This window comes from Bombus fervidus, chromosome 3 (assembly GCF_041682495.2).
Source record: "Bombus fervidus isolate BK054 chromosome 3, iyBomFerv1, whole genome shotgun sequence".
Taxonomy (NCBI): Eukaryota; Metazoa; Arthropoda; class Insecta; order Hymenoptera; family Apidae; genus Bombus; species Bombus fervidus.
This window is the reverse complement of record NC_091519.1, coordinates 12,090,707-12,105,614: the sequence shown is the minus strand read 5'-3', so window position 1 is coordinate 12,105,614 and position 14,908 is coordinate 12,090,707. Positions and strand designations below refer to the sequence as shown.

The 14,908-nt window shown below is 32.6% G+C and overlaps 1 protein-coding gene across 2 annotated transcripts; it reads right to left on the bottom strand.

Annotated features, from left to right (window-relative positions):
- Positions 1 to 248: 248 nt before the first annotated feature.
- LOC139998360 (uncharacterized) lies at positions 249 to 9,730 on the bottom strand. 2 transcript variants are annotated; one of them, XM_072022778.1, is made up of 7 exons: positions 9,541 to 9,730; positions 7,842 to 8,065; positions 6,351 to 6,515; positions 4,787 to 5,165; positions 4,258 to 4,414; positions 3,573 to 4,146; positions 249 to 3,233 (listed from the first exon to the last, which is right to left on the bottom strand). In XM_072022778.1, exons 1-7 carry the CDS (start codon positions 9,569 to 9,571, stop codon positions 2,100 to 2,102), a joined length of 2,664 nt encoding a protein of 887 aa, XP_071878879.1. In that variant the 5' UTR covers positions 9,572 to 9,730; the 3' UTR covers positions 249 to 2,099. The 2 variants fall into 2 exon arrangements, with proteins under 2 accessions (XP_071878879.1, XP_071878880.1); XM_072022779.1 differs by lacking the exon at positions 9,541 to 9,730 and adding an exon at positions 6,951 to 7,029 and having other exon boundaries at positions 7,842 to 7,982.
- Positions 9,731 to 14,908: the final 5,178 nt, after the last annotated feature.

Genomic DNA, 14,908 nt, shown 5'->3' with positions numbered 1-14,908 from the left:
TAATCTGAATGAAAAATTTAATTTATTCTGGTTGAATCAACATATTTGATAGTCCCATCTTAAACGATGTTTAATTCAGATTTTAATTCTAAATAGTAGACGATTTAAATAATTAATATTTATACAAATTTCGAGCGACTTATACACTTAATTAATTAAAATAAAATAAAATAATTAAAAACCATTTTATTAACTATCATATTCTTTTAAGTATATGTTTTATTTTTATGTAATAATATGAAAGACTCTTTTTGTTTTCATATACTTTATTTACAAAATTTCTAATATACATACAATACTAATATAATAGTCACTATAATTATTAATTTATATACAATGTCTTTTTTATCAACCAATTAATTTCTATTTCAATCAGTTTCTATTTATCAAGAAAACAGAATTGTAAAAGATTCTTTCTAAACTTTTTATTCGTTTCCGATGTTGCACATTACGTATGCACGACTGTATAGTTACATATAATCGCTATACAAAATGTAAGTTTATTATTTTTAATGATAAATGGTGAATGTATAAAAAATTCTTCAAGAAACAGCTCTGGAATATCGTGTATTTTAATTAATTTGTTCCTGATTTACTATATCAGTTAAACAAACAAGTTCAAAGAACTATAAAAGACCACATTAACGTCATAAGTAAACATTAGCTTTCTGTTTTAAATTAAAACACGCCAAAAATATTATTCTAAACATCTTTAAATAAATATCTCAATAATGTTCGCTTTTCACTTTTAAATTAAACATTTAGTTTATAATGAGCAACATCAAAACAAATATTGGACTTTTTTAATCGTGCACCAAAAAGTTTGGAGTATTTGTTTTACCTCTTTTTGTTTGATTAAATTGCTCATGTGTTATAATGTGATATGCCAAATGCTAAACGTTCAATCAATCTGGTGAGAAAATATGTGTGATACTTTTTTACACTTCTTGTAAGTATCTGTAGAATAATGTACATTTAGCACCTACATATGTCGTAAATATTAGACACGTAGGATTTTCTTTAAAATTAATCAGTCTTTATATTACTACAATTCCATTAAGGAATATTTCAGTAAAACAATTTCATCGTTATATTTTTATCAGATCTATATATAATTTACAATCTGTAACTCACTAATTTAAGTTACTAATATTATTAATTAATAAATTATTGTGCAACAGGATCATAATATAAAAATGATATGCTGTTTCCTGTGTTCTATTTTTATAATTAATTTCAAGTTCATCTAGCATTTGAAAAATTCCAAACTCCACGAACGTTTTATTATAGACGGCATGTCACATCATAATGCATGAACAAAATGCGAGTATTAACGCATTCCATATCAGAATGAGGAACGCGTGTTCGTTGCGTGCCAATTAATGACGAGAAATGCAATGGTCACGTATTTACGTACTTTTCGCTTTATATTCCATGATATCATTTGCTCTCTATTCTTCGAAAGTTACAGAGCAACAGCTTGTATCTTACATACTAATACTAAGTTTTAGACTTTAAATACCTTAATTAAGATTATGCTAAGGTACGAAATGTTTGGACGGAAAAAAGACACGTTGGAACCGATCGATTCAATTGTACATTCCAAACTGTAATTTGATCATTGAAAAGTAAGATAAGAAAACAGGGAACATCTATTTTTTAATGACAGTTTAATTTACAGTTTATCTCTAATATATTTTATTTGCAACTGGGGCTGCAAGATTTGTTCATTTTCTTTCCTAAGTTTTAATTATAAAATAAATCATGTTCTGAACAATACAGTTAAATTCATCGAACTTTCCTCTGTTATTAATGGACTAGAGTATCGAAAACTGATTTTTTCTCAATAAAGTTCAATGACATTCCTTATCCTTTCTCTTACTCTTCGATAATTATCATTTCTCACTGATTTGTATGTTTTTGAACCATACCTATCGAATCTACCATTAGGATCATCATCAATCTTTAGTATTGATCCGATGCAAATGGATTTTGTTCGTCTCTCAGAAATTATATTTCTTGGAAAATGACATTCTTCAGTTCTCCATATGTTTAGAGCAACTCGTATCCCTGCACGCTTAGCGCGAGTTGCTGAGGCTTTATCCTACAAATGGGAAAGGCGGGTAGCCAACAGGCGGAGGATAATAACCTGGGAAGGCTGGGACTGTCGGTTGCACGGGTATGGTGCTCGTAACATAAGTGGTAATCTCGGTTGGCACTACCCTGCTCGAGAACAACGTGGTGTACGCCGTTTTCGCTCCAAATGTCAGCTTCAAAATTTTCGAATCGGACACCGTCGCGAACGTTTGCGTGACCAGAGGAGCGCTTGTCACCGTGAACTGCGGTTGCTGTGGAAATAGCGGCAATTGTGGTGGCAGTTGCGGTGGTAATTGCGGTGGCAGAACCGGTGCAATCGTGGACGTTCCGTATTCATAAGATGTTCGTGGCACAGTGCCAACTGGCCTGGATAAAGTCGAATAAATCGTATTGCCGTTGTTCACTACCGGGATCACGTGGGACTCGTAAAGCGTGTCGAGAACGACGACCGGTCGTGAAGTAGTAATCACCTGTGGCTGCTGTTGACCGAAATATTTCAACAGAGCCAGTTGATCGGGAGTCAAGTGCGGTTCGATGGAAGTGCTCGGAGTTTCTAATTTTGCTTTCGAAGATGAAATTGATTTGAAAGGTTCTAGATCAGAATCCATGTCGCTGTTTGGAGCCACTACCCTTTTGGGAATATCATCGTCATCCCTGTCTTCGTCACCGACATCTAACTCTAGATGAAGCTCGCTACCTGCTTCGTCCAGCTTCGAGTTAAACTCATTCAATGCTTTGCTGGGAATAAACTGATATATATCCATCGGTGGCAAAGTCTTTATAGCAGTGACCACACGTGCGATATTATACGTTTGCACGAGCGTCAGTTTGGTTGTGTTACCACCGTGTATTACCGGAAGTAGATGGGTTTTGAGTAGAGTTTGCGTAGTAGAGAAGGTCTCGGTCAAAGTCTCCAAAGGTGGAGTCGCTTGGCCAGATTCTAAAGATATAGCTGGCAGAGTCGCCACGGCCGAATCTAATGGTAAGGTCGTTTCATACGCTGCTGCAGTATTTGCTAGGAGATTTTCGGTTAGCGGCTCTGACGGTGATACCGTGCTGGATGGATCTATCGTTGAAAATGATTTCTTCAGTGTCGAAGTTACTGTCACGTAGCGAGTATTTCTCAATGTTCCAACCTGTTTTATCAAACGAAATAAATATTTTATCAAAATATTTCAAAATGCAAATTTAAATAACTATCGAGTATTCTTTTAGTTCATAAAACTGAACAATTATTTCATTTGCAACTGGAATTGTAATAAAATAAAGTTGAGAGATTGATAAAAATGTACATTTACAAAGATATCAAATTAATTCTCTTTTTAAAATAATAATGCTTATATAATCCTCAGTAGAATATCAGAGGAACGAAGTTCTACGAATTATTTCCATCCCTTAAATACAATTCATCAAATTTACAAAGTATCGTCAGAATTGAAACATTTCTAGAAAAATATATGAAAACAATTTCTTACCTGGAAAGTGTATGGTGACTTAATAGTAGCAATCTCAAAGTACACGTTACTCATATCAGCAGCTGTGGAAATTTCAACGTTGACCGTTTCGATCGGTAAAATTTGTTCAGGATGTTGATCTTGAACGCTGACACTGGCAACATCCTCGCTTTCGCTCGGATCCAATTCGTCATCGTTTACCGCTTCTTGAATTTTTCTCTGAGCATTGACCTGTTGACCTGTCGCAACAGCAGTCGCCGCCGTAGACGTGGAAACGGAAGATGCGGTAGTTTTGCTATCGTCAACGTTCACCGGATTCTCAGTTGAGCTGGTTTCTGATATCGAACGCTGTTCGTCCTCGACATCGATTTGTTTTCGAATAGCGATTCTTGGTTTAGGAGTCGTCTTGTAAGACCAACGCCCTTGCGTTCTTGGTAGCTTCAACTTCGGCACAGGATTAGCGCTAACCGGTTGTTGTTCGTTTTTATTCTTATTGTTCTGCTTCGAAGGCAAACTTGGTTGATTACTTGGTCGAAAGCTGCTGCGGCGACGAGTAACAGGTGGTTCTGTGGTTGTTGTTGGAGGACTTCGGTTTCTGATAAAATAAGGGTATTAAAAGTAAATTTTTTAAATTATACTATCTATCAGTAAAATTATGTTACTATATAAAGGCCACATGAAAATATGATAATATTAGGATATTAACTTATAACTTGGTCTTGAGGTGGTACTGCTTCGATTTTTACCCGGCTTCGTTTGTTGCACCTCACCACTGCCGTCGTAATCATCGTTAATTTTGTTGCGAAATTTCGGTCGTGATAAATTTGGGCTTGAATTTTTCCGTGTGCTCCTTACTGTGGAACCTAACAACGTGAAACTAAGATTATGTCGTATTTATCCATTTATGCGTCAGGCTTGATAAACGTATTTTATTATTATTCCAAATAATATCTTACTTAGATGAATATTATCGTATCAACGTTATTAAACTCTATTACTTTTTTGAAATATTTTAATATCAATTTCTTGAAATTAGAACATCTTAATTAAATATTACAATTGCAAAAATTTTTAAAACAGTAATAAAAGTGTACTAACAGTATAAAAGTACTAACAGTATAAAATTCAAGTTGTAACATCAACTAAATCGCTAATCTACTAAAAAAAAAGGTATTTAAACATCTTTATATAAATATCCTAAGAAAAACGAATCTATAATACTAAGAATATTTTACCAGCTGGGGAACTAAACAAAACTTCCAAGGGTAACGATGATTCTTCTTGCTGCGTCGTTGGTGTTGGTTCAAGTTGTGGTTTTAGCTTTCCTTGCTGCGGTCCAATAGTTTTTAATATTCTATGCGTACTGGAGGGGCGAATTTTCCCTTCAGGAACTGCCGGAGCGCCGGAGAGAATTCTCGACGAGCTTTGAAGCACTTGAGCGTATTTCCCGTTTATGTAAGTACCAATCACGCTAGTTTCGTGAACAGTAGTCAATCCATCTTTAACAATAGTGCCACCGAGCTTCGTAACTAGACCAGTTGGATTCTCTTTCTCTCGTCGACCGGTAGGTCTAGGTTTTCCATGGGGTTTCGAAGAGGGTCTCAGATTAATTAACTGTGAACATTAAAACAAACATTATTTTAATTTTGAGGCGATCTAAACAGTTCATTAAAGGAATATTGATCTTGTAATTTAAATTGCCAGCAAGAGTGATTTTCAAAAAATTTACTTGGGTTTTGAGCAGATCTTGCTACTGCACCCTTTTGTGTATTTTACAAAAACGAAATTGTTGATACTTAAGACAATACTTAAACTATGAACATTCTTTCGCCTATTACGCGTTAGACATTCAGATTTTTATTCCAATGAACTTTAAGCATAAGCCTCAAATCGATGAGCTACAACGGTGAAATCGTTTATCATGCGATCTGACGATGGGATTCAACTTTCACGCGGTTCATGGCCGATTTCTGCGCGATGATAAATCTAAAGATGAATATAGATACATATATCTAAAGGAAATATAAATCATTATATAGTAAATACCTACTTTTACTTCGATCAAAGAAAATGATCAACGCTTTGTATTTCAATGATTGTACGCTTAAAATCTATTTATTACAATATTGTAATCATATTTCTGTACAATTATAATATTAATCTCAATAAACATAATCTATATTGCATTTTCGTTCTTTGTAAAATACACATTTATGTAAAAGATGCAATATTATAACATTCTTGTAAGAATTATAATTTATGAGTACAATTTATGACACTTAATAGACTTTCGATCGTTTTCAATAACACTTTATTCTTCAGAATCTAAATCAGGTAAATATTTCAGAATCTATTAATTTGTAACAGCAAGAACTAGATCTACTGGTTCAGTCGCCTTATCTCATATTTACGTACGATACTGCAACTATTTGTGTCAATGTCAATAATATGCAATGAGGAAGGCTTAATAGGTGAAAAATAGCATTATTGATCAATGACTTGGAACGGAAGGCTTTCCTGTAATTAGTAGTACACGTACCGTACAGTTATTCACTATCGTTTAATAAAGTAGCTACGAGTTCACAATATAATAAAATGATTATCAGAAAATCGATTAGCGAAGAATTATATTAATATTATGAATATAGTAAATGATTTAACCCGCTATAACCCGTATATAAAGTAATATTAACTTAAAACTTACAAATTTAATTAACACGCCTATTAGAATATTGTTAGCGATTCTAACAAATTTGGAGAATCAATATTTTACTAAAAAGAGTCGTCCAATTTTTTTACCTTGTACGTCTCATCAACTACTTCTGCAGGTTGCTTCGATAGGAAGTCGTATTCAGGTTCAGCAAGATTATTCTTAACGACTGGTGCTTCGTCCTTTGATTTTACCTGCACTTGCGAAGATATCACAGGACTCTTTGTCATTACCTGTGTTTGAGTCTTCGGTTCCTGTAACGTATATCGCATGTAATAAGCAGAAAATGTATGTAAATTACATTGAACATTCATAAATTTTATTTATTACTAGTAAGTAGAGGACATGAAATGATACACATTATTTTCATGGTAATGGGCTCAGCATAATGTTATTAGTTATTGATTTTTCATTATTATCTTTGGAGTTCAGAGAGAGGTCTTTTCGTGTAACAAGTATAACGACGATTAATGTCTTTAAATTCAGCTCAGCGTATAATTTCTCCTTTTCTTTTCGTAATCATCTCAAAGCATATAAATTATGTTTTGTTTGGTCGAATATACATACACAGGAAATAAGCACTTATTGCAATTATATATGAATTTATCAAGTATTTAAACTAGCTTGTGAATTTGTAAAAATACATAAACACTACTTTAAACGTTTAATAAAAGAATGAACTAACTCACAATATTTTGGTCTGGACGTGTTTCACCTTCGTCCCAAAGTTCTTCTACATGAAGTGCGATTTGCATCATATTTCCACAACTATATAAAATAAATGTCATTTATTTTTTAAATCGTCAAACAATATAAAAATCTACGTATCATTTCGTTTAATATAATTCGAAGAAATAAAATATGTTACGTAAAAAGACCTCGATATACTCCCATGTTTCACAAGAATTATTTGATATTTGTATTTTAATTCAATGTGGAGAAAAGTAAATTTAATTTGAAATTTCCAGCACAACGTACTGAAAGAAAGTTGTATATGAGAAAATTGTAACTTTCAACGTTTAATAAATTTAAATTTATAATGCAAACATTACCTCCACTCTGAATCAATTTATTTCATTGGCAAGATGTTCGTATGAATACTATCACAAGTCGTAATTATTTATTTCATTTAGTATTCAAGATAGAACGCTTCGCTGTAAATTCAAAAAGCGTTAAAATAAGGAATCGATTGGAGATATTAAATGATATATGCAATAGCGGGTTAAATCATTTACTTTAAATTTAGGCGATCGTTTGAAAGTAGAAATCTTTTACACCAGTGCATGTACGTACTTAGACACAGATAAGTATGAATAAACGGCTTAAACCGGAAAAGTTTGCTTGGTGGAAGGGAAAGTACCTTGCTGCTTATTTTATACATATTTTAATTATATGATATTTCTATTTCTCGCAATATAATACGAGATTTTAAAAGTAAACGATGAGTCAGAAATGATAATGATTGTATGATCAATAAATTGTGCGATTACTGCGATACTGACAAATATTTCTTGTCTCGATAGTTATATAATTCTTTTTCTATATATTCGCTAAACTAAAATATCGCTAATTTATCTCACCTGATTTTTTACAGTTCGTAATCCACTATCTTCAGAATTAATGACATTCTGCTCGATCACCGAATTTACAACAACCTTCGTGCCTTTAGCTTGCTTTTTCGTTTCTTCCTCGGAATTTGTCTTAAACGTCTTGCTTGGTTGAATAGCAGGAGGCGCTTTTTCCTTCGTCTCGCTCGGTTTCGTTTGAATAATAGAAACGCTGCTTTTCTTTTCTTTTCCCCCGTCTGCAAGTCGGTTTCGACGAGTAATTAGAATCATCAAAATATCATCGAACTCTTATATCGAAGAAAATCGCGAACATTTATTTAACAAATGTTTCGAAAAACTTTAAAATCCCAGTTTTCGATTCGAAAAATTTTCCAGAATTTTTATTACGCGATGTTTCAATTTCCTTCTGTTTCTTGTTATTACGGAATTCACATTCTTCGAAATAGAATAAAAATTATACATTCAATCTTTACGAAAAATCGATCTCTTCGCATACGTTACATTAAAGTATCAATGTTGACTCAATCTTCATTTTTATTATATATTTCTGTGCTAAAATATGAAGCGAAAATTCGGATACATCGCCGAGCTGAGCAGCTATGCTGAAATTAAAAAGTTGTAGGATTACAAACGTCAAACAATGTGCTTGCGCTCATGATTGTAAAAGAACAATAATAAGATGACAAACGGGAAGCGTTCTCTTAAAACAACTGACAATAGACAAGGTGTAGCCAAAATTCTGTGTCAAGAACATCCGTAACTTAAGACCTTGGTATAATTTGACGAATTTGGCCATTCTTTGAATCTCTTCGCACAAGTGTAGTTTTGACAGTGTTTACCAAGGACCAAGCAATCAATTAATCCATAGTGTCGCCTCAACGCAACGTTGTTCAGAGGCAGAATAATTTACATAATTTTGTATATGGAGATATAAAGAATAAATTGGGATAACAGAAGCTCTAGAGATTTGGAATAAAAGGTTCAAAGGTTCGTTGTAGCGTTACACGATCTCAATTCCTTCAAAATTCGTACAACTGGAGGCAGCTGCAATATTTAAATTGAATTTACTGAAAAAGTCACGAGAGAAGCGGTCTATCACTACGAACATTAGTTAATTATAAATTTATAGCAATATAGTTTTAAGATTTTCATTGATTCTTGTTGTCTTACTGAAATTTTTGGAAAGTGGAACTGCTTTCTTCACGCGATGATCTCTTTAGTTATGAGATTTAGGTGAGAGAAGAAATATTTAAAAAAAGAAAATATTCAGCAAATCCGTGGCATTCCTTCTCATGATCATTATATCGAGAAATAGAATTCAGTAACGTAAAGGAGTCGGGAAAAAATTGTTAATGGAATGTTGCGTTAAAGCGTTGGCCCTTGATGCGTTAAAGGCATACTTATATGGAAGAAGAAGATTACAAGAGACAAGATTTTATTTTTCATCTTCGGGAAAAATTGTCAATTATCGCGTGTTTCGCAGGTGTTATCGCTAATTGCGAATCAAAGTGCCTTGATGGACACGTACAGGAACGAGGTCACTTGAGATTAATATTAAAAAAAATTACAATTTATTACAGTACGTGTTTTCTCTCGAATAACGAGATTCTGTTAAAAACGATGGGCATGCTGAAATCGATTAATTTAAATGACGCTGCCTGGGCGTAAGGATCTATAATCATTTTTTAAGTAGACAAATACGAAATTATACCTGCTGGCGCGCTTTGTGGGCTGAATACCATCACCGTGTTTCCAATCGTGGTAGTGAAATCTAAGAATCCATAGACGGTTTGTGTAATATAGTCATCGTTTACAACCGCCGGTTTGATCACTACAGCCGTCTCGACTGACTGACTCTTGTAAACTTGGGTCGCACATTCTGTAACTAAAAGTGAAATCAAATACTTTTTAATATTGCTTATCTTCGTTTCATAAACGATCGATTGTTCGAGGAATTGTCGTTAAGTGTAATGTCTTTATGTAATGTGTTACGTTGCGAGGTACGTAACACGGTAATGCGTGATTTTAGCTTGAAATTCCGTAAAGGAATGTTCCTTTTGTAAATACATAATGCAAAGAAATTTTGTAGTTTTCTTTTTAATATGAATCTAAAATTGAAATCCGTGAGTTATGTATGGTATTGAATTTATGAAATAATTTACAGGATTTTGAAATTAAGTTTTTGTTGGAAACTAAGCAACGTGCGTACTTCGCTATGCATAGCTAAGTTTCATCGATTCAAATTATTTATTTTATTTCATTCAAACGATTTATTTGAACATCGATCGAATTACGCAATTACCTTCATCGATTTTGAATTTTCCACTTTACATTTACAGAGCGGAGTGTTCGTTTGCACCAATTGAGATCTAATTTTTCCACTTGTATTTGTTTAATATCTTTGTGCGTATTTCAAATTTAATAGATCGTAATCGTACAAAAACGTGTACATTTTTTCCCGATACGACGTACCTATATTTATAATAAACTTTTTCAGAAATAGAATATAGTACAATCTTATTTACAATAGTGTAATTTACAATAATTTACTTTCTATTAGGCGCTTATATTATTGCACGATTTATTACATAGATAAAGTGTAATAGGAACGGAATAAATTGACAAGTTACCATAAAATGAAGTAATAATTGCTTTAGCTCACGAAATTGTATCTAGAAACTTAAGGAAGTCGAAACGCGTGTAATTTCTCTAATCTATCTATGACAAGTGAAAAATAACTTTATATTTTTTCCATTTTTCTATTACATAATTCCTTTGTGATGCAATGAAAAGATAACGAAACATCGATACTTGTATCTACCTTGTTTCCTCATTAGATAGAGTTTCATAGAATTCCCTTATCTATGAAAATAATAGTAACAATTAAAACAATTAAAAAAAGAGTTAATAATAAACACTGCTTATAAGACTAACTATAACTTTGTTTTATTTGCAAGCAAGAATGTAGAAATCTTTCACGATTTTATTGGAACATTTGAAACCTCCCTGAACAAATTATGTATACATTAAACAAATTACAATTATAATTATACAATTTTCAAGAAATGAATAAATAAACTTGAAAAAAATTATACGATAATGGAGGAATATTGTTGGAATTGTTTGTTTTTCAAGAGAAGAGGAATCCTTCCATCGTGTTGTTCATATCTTTTCATCCGTGTCGATACTTCTTTATTTTTTACACAAAAGATACCAGAATTTCCACTTAAGACAATCTCTTGAAAAAAGATTACTTTCTGAATTGTTGTCTAAAATGACTTTCCAAGATAATGCCTATACAGCTTCATACATTTCTGTATCTCTTCGTTACGTTACGGAATAAAAACGAAAGCAGAAGTGGCGAGCGATTTTTTAAAATTTTAAATTGCGCAAGTTGTTCCTCGTAGGTTCCTTTTTGTTTCGTAGGAAATTCGTTTCGTCGGGAAATTTACATTTGAATCATGGTTAATTTTGCACTCGAGTGGCGTGTCCAAAGTCTCGAGTGTCTGTCGATGCTGTAACGAAATGCGCGCAACGTTGCTTACAAATCGAAGTCCTTTACATTACAGAAGAGTACGTGCATACACGTATATTTGTACATATAGCTAGTACGTGGCAAGTGTGGGAACGAGTAGCCATTTGATAATAAAGAGACGCCTTGGGTATCCGCGCTGAAACCTTTTGATCAACACGTGGCGTACTAAGATTAAAGAGACATGTAAATGGGTTTAAAAATATCTTCTGTTCAAGAGACGGCAATGTTCAAAGGATTTCAAGAGAAATTGATATTTTCATATCGATCTGTCGTATTTTATCGTCTTTCTTAAACGATATTTCTGTTCTAAAAAGATACTTTTTAATTTATAAATGTTATTAGTTTTATTGGCGATAAAAATTTGCATGTATTCGCGATCAATATCTTATTAAGATTAAATACAGTATCAAATTACAGATGGATGAATACTCACATACTAAAGATATGGCAATAATCAAATATTTCGACAGCATCGTAGTCAGCCTAATTTCATTCTACGCCAGAGCATGAATTTTTAATCTGAAACAAAAACGTAAATATAAAATATGCATGTACCTACTAAATATAAACTTAAGTCAAGTATATATTTATTGACTTAGTAAAGTATATATTTATTTAAATAACTGTGTATTAAACAAACACGAATAAGTATAAATTAAATAAATCTCTCGCTTAAAGCTTATTTAACAACAGCCCTTTCTTCGATATACGATCTCGTCGATTATTCACCGTACAAATACAGCTTGAATTCTAAATTACGCAATAGTCTTTGCGTTTAAAATTAACCGCAGTTGAAAACCATTTTTCAGAGGACAAAAAAAAAAAATTAATCTCGCCGCACAATACCGATACTTTTACATAATACAAATGAGGTAATGGAAGATTCCAAGAAGATAATCATGGTGAATGCATAAATAAAGTTCTGCTGGGCGTACTTTTCAAACGCTGCACGCTTCACAGCCCTCGTCATTAGCATAATGGATTTTGTGCAATAATTGTCCTAAACAAATACTCTATGCGTAATATGTCAGGAAAGGCTCATGGAAGGAATATTATTATTCCGCGGATGGGATTGTAAATAATCGAACGGAGAAGAAAAAAAGACACGTCAGTTACATCAGTCGCAGAAATAGTGATAGTAAAAATAAGAAGCAGAAGATAGTTATTGAATTATAACTACCTCAGGAATATTCAACGTGTTGAAACTTCTATGTTTTTTATCTGTAATTAACATTGGCACACATTTACAAATAAGGGGAATAAATATCTTTTACTTATACGTTCTTCTCTTAATCGATTCGTTCGATATTGTTGTATATATCGTTGTGAACTTGAAAGGATCTTAAAGAACGTTCGTGTTTGCATATTTCATTAGCGAAATGAAATAAATTGAGTGTTCTTTGATGTTATACAAATTTTCTTATTAGAAATAAACACGGTTGATAAATTTAAGTATAATTAATGTTATACGAATTTTAGAGAAATTCTAGGAAATTCGTTTTTACGACAGTGACAGTGTTCTTACGTAATTAGTAACATTAAGTACGACGTTTAATACCTAACTAACGAATATCCGAATCAGATACTTGTATAAGGAAGTAATATATCATATTATATAATTTTTTGTACTTTTTTTTTTGTACTTTGTATATAATTTATATAGCATTTCACACAGTTAAGTATACTCATTTCTATTCAATTTTTTGCCATAATCAGTATGCTGAATTCTTAATCACGGCAACATGAATAATTATGCCCGAAAATAACAAAAATAAAATGCAAAAGCGGTTCTCCAAAAAATTACCTTGTTTATTTAAATTTTTTAAGATATACGATCATATGCAAATAGTTTTTGTATCCTCGTTGTTTTCAGATAAGCCTAGGTCGTCGTGTCGTAAAATTAAGTCTTTGCAACAGTTGAAACAAAATGTTAAAACTTGAAATTCTTATACATACACGTAATTAAGATCAGCAGATATATCGAGTTACTTTCTAAACAACACGTGTGTCGAGTCCTTGCAAAAAGCCATACACACGTTTACTTTACGTCTAATCTTTATATAAGTTGCTATATATCAGCCAAAGAAATGAATTCTTTCCGATTTTTGTGTGAAATGGAAGTTGTAAAATAGAAAGAACTCATTTCTGCGCCTAATACATATATATACAGTCGGTTACGAAAGTCTACTGCGTCTATCGAATTTTCTATCTCATTAAAGGAACTAAAAGTGCGCGATTTATCACCAAATTATTTATATTTATGTATCGATGCAATTGTTATTAAGATACTTTTAAGCGGAATTAGCAAAATTAAAATATTGAACTCTCGAAGAATCTTGAGATTCTCAGTTTTATTAGAAACTGCAAAATCTTAAATTTGTTCAACGTCAAGAAGATAGCAGGATGTTTTTGTTGATGCCCTCATAAGGGAGCGAGGACCTATAAAATATTGATATAATATTCAATATTTTTATGATTTCGTGTATATGAAAAGTTCGTCTAACGTTCGCAACACTATATTTTATATCTTTTTTATTTCTCGATAAATACGATAGCAAGTAAATTGTGTTACGTTTCAACAATATGTGTCTCAACTCTCACCCGTACCTTGTATCTATTTGACACACTTTCCCAGTAAAAAAAGTTATTCGATCGTTTACAGAACAATTTTTCTGAAACATTTTTACTTTTATTTCTTTTCTATTCTCTGTGACGAATGCGAAATCTCAATAAAATAATTTTCAATATTAATCGCGTCTCTCCGATTCATTGATCTGTTACCGTGTCAAACTGACACCGGGGGACACGTTAAGATGCGAAACTGAAGAACGGGTGAGATCTAATACAATCAAAAGATTCGTAAAGCTAACATCTTGTATTTAAGGGATGTACTCAGACTTAGTGTACGTAATTAAGGTCAGTATGTAGAGCCACTATTTACTTTATATACATGTATAGTACATCATTATAATATGCAACGCATCCTCATCCTCATGACGAGACGTATGAATGGCGTCCTGAATGATGCGCTATCTCATCGTGCACATGTACAGAATCGCGGACCGTTGAGAAGGCAACGAAATTATTGCATAAGAACAGTGTTGGTAATCAGTTAGCGTGAAACAATAGTAAAAGGCAATACCGTTCCAGCTTGGATGCTTAACGGGCATGACTGGAATTTATAATTCTAGATCGATTCGCAACACTAGAAACGATATCAATTTTTCTTCGCAGAGAAAAATTGTTTACTTATAGAAATCTCTATTTACATTTCTCCTTCAAGTTTTAAAATGATTTCTAGCGAAGGTTGCAAATTAATACTAAAAATAACACGAAAGTAAAATTACGGAAGAGAGAAGAATCAATCTTTTTATTTAAAGGAATTAATCATTTTTTCTTCTTCCTCTTTTTTATTCTTCTGTTTTCGTCTTCGTGTTCATCGAAACATTCGTCATTGGGTACGGTGATGGTTTTATGGGGAATTTTGATAAGAGAATTTTATAGCAAATCGACGAAACCAATGTTAGAAGTATCGTGAGTTCAT

What these genes read in the sequence shown, in the direction of transcription:
- LOC139998360 (XM_072022778.1), bottom strand. Translation starts at nt 9,571, where the DNA reads ATGGTATTCAGCCCACAAAGCGCGCCAGCAG. An exon ending in CCCACAAAGCGCGCCAGCAG is followed by an intron (nt 8,066 to 9,540) that starts GTATAATTTCGT and finishes ACCGACTTGCAG; the next exon opens with ACGGGGGAAAAGAAAAGAAA. An exon ending in ACCTCAAGACCAAGTTATAA is followed by an intron (nt 4,147 to 4,257) that starts GTTAATATCCTA and finishes TTATTTTATCAG; the next exon opens with AAACCGAAGTCCTCCAACAA.